A 10153-nucleotide genomic window follows, 5' to 3' on the forward strand; every position below is an offset into this window, starting at 1 on the left:
TCAAGTCCAGCTGCATCCCCCTCTAGCTGTGTGAGCCTGGGCAAGCCACTGAACTTCTCCCAGACTCAGTTTCCCTTTCTTACTTTGAGGATAATACTAGCTCTTCTTTCATAGCATTATTAGAATTGAGAAAATGCCCATAAACACTTGGCACAGGACTCTGCATGAAAAAAACATTCAGCAAATGTCTATTCACTATGAGGATGATGACATGGAGCAGTGAGCAGTGGGCACACAGCCTCAGGCCCGTCATTTGTCCTGAAGGACTGCACAGCATAGTGTGGAAGTTGAGGGCAGGGACTCTTCAGCCAGACCTCCTCATCATGGCCCAGCCCTACCAGTGGGTGACATTGGGCAAGTCACCCAAGAGTTTTGTGTCTCAGTTTCCTCATCTGTAAAGTGGGGATTATAATGGGACACACATCACAGGGATGTGAGAATTAAATGAGGCAACACAGTAGTTGCCCTTTACCAGCTGAGGATATGTTCCAGGACCCTGAGAGGATGCCTGCAATCAGGGATAACACTGAGCCCTACATTTATTATGTTATGTCCTACATGCATACTTATGACAAGGTTAATTTATAAATTAGGCACAGTAAGAGATGAACAACAATAACTAATAATAAAATAGAACATTGTAACAATATACTATAAGTGTTTTGTAGTTGTGGTCTTCCTCTTTCTCAAAATGTGTTATCGTGCTGTACGCACCCTTCTTGTAATGATGTCAGATGATAAAATGCCTGTGTGATGAGATGAAGTGAGGCAGGTAACAGGCATTGAGACGTAGCCTTAGGCTCCTATTGACCTTCTGATAATACGTCAGAAGGACAACCACCTGCTTCTGGACTGGGCAGTTGGCAGTGCACCGAGGACAGTGACACCGCGGGTAAGGGGGACTACTGTACTTAGAGCACTTAAAACAGCTCTGGGCCCAGAGAAAGCACTTGATCCTTGCCGCTGTTATCATTAAGTGAGGGAGAAGCTTTGGAATATGATGGAAGGAGCTCAGATGCCAACAAACCCCAGCCATCTCACCTGCAAAATGTTCACTGTAGCAATAGCTCATGAAATACCTGGTAGGGTTGTTTTGGGGACCAAAAGAGGGGCCAAATGGAGACCCTGTACAGAGGTCGCCATCACCATGGGCTCCACGATCCCTGCACAGCTGGCCAGGCAGACCCATGTCCTGCCGCACCCCTTCCTCCGCCCCCCGGAGAGGTGGCCCCATCCCAGCTGAACACCAGGCCCTTGCCTCACTTTCTGCTTTTCCATCCCCAGACATTTAATGAGTTTGAGCTTGAGCAGCACCAGGAATGTGCCTACGACCACCTGGAACTGTACGACGGGCCCGACAGCCTGGCCCCGATCCTTGGCCGTTTCTGTGGCAGCAAGAAACCAGCCCCCGTGGTGGCTTCGGGCAGCAGCCTGTTTCTCAGGTTTTACTCGGATGCTTCAGTGCAGAGGAGAGGCTTTCAGGCAGCGCACAGCACAGGTACGTGAGCCGGGACGCCAGGCCTTCAGCCAACTCCCCCCGGCAGCTGGAGGTGGAAGGAAACGAAGGCTGGGAAAGGACTGCCCCTTATTCTGACTGTTTTCAGGGCAGGGGTTAAGAGGTGTGTGATAAAAATGTCCTTTTTTAAATGGAACATAGGAAACCACAGGGTAGGATGGTTTTGTTTTAATGTCAAAGTTGGCCGATAGTCAGGGCTCACAAATGCAGGAGCCAGTCCAGGCGATTCTGTTTCTAGGTATGAGCGCTTACCAGGTGTTCGGATGTACTTTTGGTGCCCTCTGTTGGCAATAGTTATGAATTACAGCAAGTCTGTAATTGGCAAGGCGTTGTGAGTCCTCAGGGATTCTAGCACTTCCAGGGAGTTTAATGGTAAAGATCTAGGCAGCCAGCTGTTTCCAGTAGCTCAGGTATTCCTGGAGGCCTTATATGGAAACATAGGACTTTGGCTTGTGAGGGCCAATTTGGGTCCCCCAGTGAGCCCTGAACCTCAGAGGTGTGGGACTTCGCTTATTTCTCTGTCAAATGGGATGATGAAACTGGCCTGGCTTCCCTGCAGGGCACACACAGGACTCTGTGAAGAAAGATGGCCTGTATGGAGGGTGTCAAGAGAGAAGTCCCAGGCTGGGAAGTGGGTGAGGGTTGGCACATGGCTTCTCTGTGGTTCTCTCTGCTCCAGAGTGTGGGGGCAAGCTGAAGGCCGAAGTACAGACCAAAGAGCTCTATTCCCATGCCCAGTTTGGGGACAACAACTACCCGAGCCAGGCCCGCTGTGACTGGGTGATCATGGCAGAGGACGGCTATGGCGTGGAGCTGATATTCCAGACCTTTGAAGTCGAGGAGGAAGCCGACTGTGGCTATGACTACATGGAGGCCTACGATGGCTATGACAGCACGGCACCCAGGCTCGGCCGCTTCTGTGGCTCTGGGGTGAGTCCCAGGGGACAAAGCATGACGGGACACACCTGGGTTTGATTCCTGCTTATTAGCTCCTGCCAGGATGGCTCCTCCATTCCGCAGGAGCCAAGTGGGAAACGGAGAGTAGTCAGAGAGGAGGTTGGAAGGTAGCCAGACATCAGTCCCTGAAGGCCAGGGAGCAGTTCTGGCAGGCGGCAGCCTCAGAACCGGGCTTCCACTCATCAACCACCTGGCAAAACCTTATGGGAAAAAGGTTTTTTTTGGAGCAGCTCTATCCCTTGTTTTATCCATGGACAGGACATAGACCTAAACATTGGGCTTTGTTTTAGGTCTTCTGGGAGCTACGTCACAACAGTGGGTGATTCACGGTGCTTAATTCACAGTCAGAAAGACCTGGGCTTGCATCCTGCCTAGCTGTGTGAACTTGAGTCTCAGTTTCCTCAGGTGTCAAGTGGAAATAACACTGGCCTTGTAAAGTTGTTGTGAAGTTCACACGAGATAAGATCTGCAAGTGCTTAAAGCAATGCTGGGCCCATCTGTGCTCTTAATAAGCAATAGATTCTATACTAGCTCCACATCTGTGTCTGTCTTTGAAAAAGCAGGGCCTGTGGAGCTCTCTGGAGCAGATTTGCAACACCTTCCTTTGAAAAAGAGCTTATTTTGACGCCCTTCAGAGCTACTAGTGCCAGGAACACCTCCTGGCAGCACTGGCCATTCTCTGTCCCTGTGTAAGTTCCCATATTCTAAACTCCAACCACAGCCAACCGACTTAAATCCTCCTGGTTTTCCTTTGTCTTTTCTTCAGCCATTGGAAGAAATCTACTCTGCAGGGGATTCTCTAATGATTCAATTCCACACAGACGACACCATCAACAAGAAAGGTTTTCACGCCCAATATACCAGCACCAAGTTCCAGGATGCCCTGCATATGAGGAAATAATGTCACTGTCACTGTTCTTGAAAGACAAGAATCGAGAATGTTTATAATAATAGCACCTTGTGAAGCTGCCCTAAAACAGTGCACAGTATTTTTCTCAAACGAAAACTCAAAATCTGATCTTGGAGGCATGTATTTGATGAAGTTTGGTCAACAAGGAGGGGAGATGATGTTCCTTGGATTCTGGCTGCATTGTTATCAATCGTGGACTTTGAAGATTAAGGCTTGGAGTCACTGACCATTAAAGCTATGCCTGTTCAAACCCACCCTCCTTGTCCCTTGCTCCTGTGGGGCAAAAGGCCAGAGCTTGGGTTGGTCATTTCCCTATTTCTAGACATGCTTCTGTAGGTGCCAGATGATGTGACTGTCCTGGAGACTCAAGCTGTCTTCCATCTGCCTTGGGCAGTGAGGATAAAAGGTTGGCTGTGGCTGGTCTGTTACTCACAGCTTTGGCTGGAAGCATTTGCCTTCTCTTGGCCAGGCACATATCAAACAGGAAACCTGAGAATGTGGACGTCAGGACTAAACAAGGCACCCCAGTAAGCAATGCCCGAAGCTCGAGTATGAGCATCGCTGTCACGAAGCTAGGAGGCCTCAAGCCTTTCCCCTGTGTCATTGGCTTTTCTTGCCCATATTGGGTTGGCCCATTCCTAATTGCATCAGGGGGCTAAGGCATCGACTATGAATTCTAGCAAAACCTTTCTTTGCTGGTGAGAGTCCCCATTTTGCAGAGAAGAAAATATCCTGGCTCCTCCCGATAATCCTTCACCACTGACTTTGAGAAGACTCCACCAGGGCTTGAGAGTCCATGGGCTTAGAAGAACATTTGCTTCTCCAGCTTTGGAGGTGCTTGCTGGGGTTGACCTTGACTCCTTGACAACCAAATCAAACTGTGTTTGCAAGACGTGCAAAGTCATCTTACAAGGGACCTGTTCAGGTCCCTTGCAGGGTGAACAGTGTTGAAAACTGGTTAATTATAAGGTACATAAGAATGATCATCTTGCAGAACAGTCAACCTTTGACTACCTTCTCATCATCATTCAGGTAAAGAGCGGTGACTTTGCTCAGACTAACTAGTATTCAGTCACCACCTTGCAATCAGAATTCACCACACTTGGCACTTGTTCTAGAGAAGTGTAGAGGATGTTGTTTACATAATTTTAGAGCCTCCAGGTATACTTTAAATAGTGGGGTAGTTGTGAATGGCATTTCATTAAGGCATCTATGGGCATTATAAGCTAAAAGCTGCGGTATGTTAGCTTTAAAAGAGTATTTATGTTGGAATAATTTTTAAGTAATGTTTACATAACTGTAAGTCCTGTTTGGTTGGTATGGGACACAGGACAGCACACAAGAGTGTTTTCAGTGACAGCTGAGACTGCTCCCAAGCACCAGCATTCCTTTGGAATGAATCATTTCAAACAAAGTATTTGTAAAAGGTTAAAAGTTCTAGTTTTTAAAGATCAAAATATGCCCCTGGAGGAATATGTCTAATTAAAATGATTGCTGGGAGTAAAAAAAGAAAAATACAAAGAAAGGTAGAAGAAATGCATGGGAATATTTTTTTCTTAAAACAAACAAAAAAATCAAAGCATTAATAATAATAATATATGGGTGCATATATGTATGTATGTAAAGGATCAGCTGTCAGAGCCTTAATCAATGCAGTGTGATAAATGCCAACCCATGACTACAGCTTTACTGAGCAGGCCCTCCTAGACTAGCCCTGCATCTTGTGGGTCTCCCTCACCAAGCTCTTCCTTGGCCTCTCTTGGTCCCTGATGTAGGTTCAGCCTGAAGACTCATATCATATATCACAGACCCTGCCCCGGGGAACTTTGATTCAGCAAATGGAGCAGCCTGATGGAGCTGCTTCATCCAGCTTGAGCTTCAGCCTGCCCATCAGGGTGGATTCCATTTCTCTGATATTTTTATTTTCTCAGGCTTTCTGTTGTCTCATCTTATTGGTCGAAGTTGAATTTGAAATCCGAATGCATAAGATGGCTGTTAAGGGTCTCTCTCCAAGGACATGAAAATTCTGTAGTTTCAACCTTTTGAAGCATAAATAAGATTAACTAATTCCATGGAAACATGGGAGGGAGTCAGAAACAGATTTGGCTCTGCTTCAGCCTTTGCCACCCTCATGAAACAATGGTATTTATTTTTAATCTCTTCACTATGAGTATTTTCAAAACTGCACAATTTCAACAATTATCAATGCATGGCCAATTTGAAACAATGGAACTCTTAATTTAGGCCTGCTGTGACTGACGTATTCCCAGAAAAGACAAGCTCTGATTTCTCTGGGGCTGGCCAGCCTGACCCTGGAAGCCCACGCTCATGGGGACTGACACAGAGTGCAGGTTCTGCAAGGGACCACACGGCTGGCTTCACGAGAGAAAGTCCACTCAGCAGAGAGACCCAGGCCCTTTGTAGTGGCTCTTCCAAATGCTCAGTGACCTTCCTGCACACATCCCCGGATGCAGATGAATGAGCCAGGGGACAATGCTCTAGGCTGCCTTGTCCTTTAATCGGGTGCCAGGCCTTGGCGATGTCACAGAGCTCCAAGACTAACTTCCGTTCAGGGAATTATCTTGACAACCTGATGAAATATTTAGGGTTTGGGTCTTCAACCTAGTCCAACTCTAGTGTGATCTGGTCTAGCATATGCTAGAACCTGGATCCCAGGGGAGGGACAGGAGCTGGAATTAACTTTAGTCTGTGGAATTTCTCCAAACAGAAAAAACAAGGCCAAGCGTTGATTCACCATGAGACCATTTTCCTCTAAATTCATATTACTTGTGAAATGTTCAGCCTGTTTAAATCATTTTTAAAATCCTGTTAACTAGCAGATGCACACTGGGACTTGCCACTGATCTGGTCCATTTTATCAGTCTCAATTCATGGTATTTTTGTTGCTCAGTTTGTGAACAAATATTCCCTTGACTCCCACAGACATTTTTCAAGTTTCCTTTGTAGACTGAGCTTCTGAAAAATAATCCCGAATGCCTAAAAGGTTTCTTTAAAAAAAGTAAAACTGTTTAGAGTGTTATCTATAAATATATTGTATTTTTTATTTCATATAATTTTACATCTCATGAAATGTCAGTTTCAAACAGAAGGTGGAGAGGAGCTAACATACATCTGTCTAGAAAGCGTTGTTCCATTAAAGAATGTGGACTCATTGATGTGTCCTGGGTTTGTATTACTAGTTCAGACGAGAGCAGTCCTCTCGGTGATGATTTTCTCCAATACTGGGAGAACTTGGGGAGGCTATAGAAAGGGGGACCTTCTCTATGGCCTTTCTTCTCTGGTGAGTACCCGTCCCAGGCTCCAGAACAGAGTTTCCTGTTGGATCCAGAAAGTCATGAGCAAAGCTGAAGACGGCTTCAAAGTTGCCCCCACTTTCTTGGACCCAAACAGGCTGGAAATCTAAGAGCATAATTGTTGTGGGCATGGCCAGATGGGTAAACAGCATCTGGTTGTCCCTCAGCAGCTCTTACCATGTGTCTCCCCCTGTTCGTGTGCCTGAGGACCACACCTGACATCAAGAACTAAAGGTCACGGCTCCTAGGAGGTTGCCCTTTCTCTCTGGGCTCTGGCAGCACCTCCTTACACTCACCCCTCAGGCCTGGGGGTGGTAATGACTCTGCTGGTCTAACCCTGGAGTACTGCATTATCCCCCAAGGAGACTATTATGAACAGTTTTAATAAGCCCTTCTCAAGTATAGCAAATTGAATCTGTCACTCATTTTCTGTGGGGACCCTGACTGATACAGGGTCATTTCTAACACAAGGACAGAGATTCCGTCTAATCAATGATGGTATTCTTAGGTTGACCAGAAGAACTTCTGGGTATGTCTGGAGTTTTGTGGGTCATAACAGAGAAGGGCAATACAGGGACCACATTTTTTAAAAACCCTCAGGTCTTAATGCAGAACTATTTAACACGTGCAATTGTTTTGTGTTATACGTAGACTGTCAAAGTTTTATGGCTTTTCTGACCTTTTGCAGTCACCAATACCTAAAGGAAGAGCCCAGTGGTGCAAGGGTTTGAACGCTTGATATATCAGACAGGATAGAGTAACTTATGCAGCAATGAAAAACAACCCCCAGGGTCGGTGCTTTGCATGCGAGAGGCCTATTCTTGCGCATTTTTGGTTTGTCTGGAAGCCCTTCCATACTGTCATCAGGGCTGGGCTGATGGAACAGCTGCTGTCTGGAGCATTGCTGGTTTCTATGGCAGAGGGGACAAGACTGTATGACAGATCATCACGCACCGGCTCTTCCAACTGTCACTTCCACTCACAGGTCACTGGCCAAAGCAACTCATACAGCTCCTCTTACTTCAGGCTGAGAACAAGGTCAACTGGAAATATCTGGTGGACCCCACTAATGACTCACGTGTGACATTCATAGATCGGGAGATGACTGGAATCCTTCTGTTTGTTTTAATGTCATTAGCTCTGCCTTACTGATGTTTTAGATAAAGACTTTTACAAATCAGAATAAGACCACCTATTATTTAGAAATTTAAACTGACCAGTTGTTGGAAACCCATCAGTGTGACTGGGTGGCTACACATTTAAATGGTGGCAAAATACACACGATCAGAGAGTCTCAGAGTTGGCAGTACCAACCCCTCACCCATTAAGGGCACTTCTACAACTCCTAAGGATGTAATCTCAGGCCTAATACTTGCAGCGGAGGAGAGCCCACTCACCTCACCCCCTCCCTCTCCTGTGGGTGATGGTGCCAAGTTCCTTTTGTAGAACCACCTCTTCTCACATCCGAGGGAGTATCCTCCTTGGGCACATGACCCAAGCCAGACCAATTAGATCCTCTTCCTGGAGGTGGAGTCTTGACTGAGTGGCAAAAGAGCTGAGATACTTTGGAGCTCCTTTTCCCTGGGAGGATATCCTGAGAGGGCTCTCTAGAAGTCCCTGCTGCTGAAGCCTCAGGGGCAAACCAGCTGTCTTCCCAGAGCCTGGCTCCCTGGCCTGCTCTTCTTTCTGTGAGCACATCACTCAGCCACTAAATGTTCCATCTTCAATTGATCAGAGTCCATTCTGATGCTGTGGCCAGAGAACCACGAGTGACTCAGACACTTAGGCAGGAGCCCTGATGATTGGCGGTCTCAGCAACTCTTCTGTAGGAGTAACAAGTCCATCGAACCAGTGGATGTGTACCAAAGACTCAAGAAGCACCTCACTGGCCTCACACATCCACAGACAGCCTCACCAGAGGGGGCTGGAGCTATGAACTAGAACTCCTTGGTCCAGGTCTGGGGTCAAGGAGTGATTCTATGCCCACCAAGCAAAGTTAGAAGCATAATTTGTATCAGCCATGCTGATTTAAGTAGCCTCAGCATTGTTAGCTGTATCATCTCCACTTTATAGACTGAGGCTGAGACGGGAAGAAGTTACTTCACTTGTGCAGGACCACACAGCTTCCAGAAGGGCAGCTAGGGCTTTAAACACAGGCCTCCCTAAACTATGTTGTCTCCATGACATCCAGGTACCAGTTGACTCAGTTTAGGCATCATTGTGGAGTCCTGGGGACTGGAAGGCCCATGAGGTGGATACCACATTGGTCTTTTTCAGTACAGTATCCTGTGCTTAGATCCCCACACTCCAAATCTGTTTTTCCAGTGTTATGTGCCAAAGCAAATGTGGTTCCCTGCCCTCTGCTGTCAAGCCCCAAACCCAGGAGCTGGCTTCTTTCTGCTTCTCCCTCCTCTTCTCTCCCCTCTCTGGCACACTTTTTCCATCATCAAAATGAAGTCACAAACCCATTCACTGCCTTCCATTCCCACTGTCCCCCTTCTAGGGCAGCCACCAGCATCACTCACGCGGACCCCACTCCCCAGTCTCAGGCTAGCACTCTGGCTCCTGTAATCCAGGCCCCACAGAGAAGCCAGGCAGTCTTTGTCAGTGTCAGTTAGATTGTGCTGCTCTCCCACTGAAACCTTGAATGACTGCCATTGCTCTATGGTGGAAATCTTACTTTGCTCTGGTCTGCTCACATCATCAGTCCCCTAACTCACTCTGTCCCCAACCCTTTCCAGGATAACTCCCTGGTTTAGGTGGCCCCAGGAACAGTGGTCTCCTTCCCAGCACACCACACCTGTGTCAGCCCCAGGGCTTGTATATGCTGTTCCTTCTGCCTGGGACTCTCTTCTCACCTTTCACATGAAGCTTGAATAACATCTCTAGGGGACACCTAAAACAACAGCCTCCCGGTCACCCCATCTCTCCTCCCACACCCACCGTTTACTGCTCCCGTAGTGGTTTCCGCTTGTGTTGATTGTCGTCCATCTGCACTCACTGCGACATATGTTCCTAAGAGTTGGGGACTCTGGTCTTCATCACCAAGGCCCAGAACTGTGCCCAGAAAAATGCTTGACATATTGCAAGTGTCAACAAGATCTGCTGAGTAAGATCTTGTTACGAATGAGTGCACTCATTTAAATGACCAAATTTACTGGTCTTAATTCTGTTTGCTTGATATGGGACTCCACCTCACTATTTTAAAGAAGCAAACTCCTAACAGAGAATGCATATGAAATGTAAAGCAGCCCAAATCAATGGCTTCCTCCAGCTCCCTGAGGTTCCCCTCTCAAACCTGAGAACAGAAAGGGGATGCGGCCAAACTCGCCCCCAGGTACCTCACCGACTAGGGAGTGCCCTCACTGCAACTGCTATAGCTCCACCTCAAAACACTGGGCGGGCTCCAGCACCCGCCTCCCAGGCATCCTCTGCGTTGATGCTGGCAATGTGCTG

At 47.3% G+C, this 10153-nt stretch overlaps 1 protein-coding gene across 1 annotated transcript in view; it reads left to right on the forward strand.

The window, feature by feature from the left end:
- The window catches only part of TLL2 (tolloid like 2), a 145579-nt gene extending 138917 nt beyond the window's left edge, over window positions 1-6662 (forward strand). Inside the window, exons 19-21 of the mRNA XM_037015779.2 lie at window positions 1285-1498; window positions 2196-2446; window positions 3240-6662. Of these exons, the coding sequence (XP_036871674.2) occupies window positions 1285-1498; window positions 2196-2446; window positions 3240-3374 (600 nt within the window). The 3' untranslated portion in view covers window positions 3375-6662. The remainder of the gene's footprint in view (window positions 1-1284; window positions 1499-2195; window positions 2447-3239) is intronic.
- The last annotated feature ends 3491 nt before the right edge of the window (window positions 6663-10153 follow it).

The sequence above is a fragment of the Manis javanica genome, chromosome 7, assembly GCF_040802235.1.
Source record: "Manis javanica isolate MJ-LG chromosome 7, MJ_LKY, whole genome shotgun sequence".
NCBI lineage: Eukaryota > Metazoa > Chordata > Mammalia > Pholidota > Manidae > Manis > Manis javanica.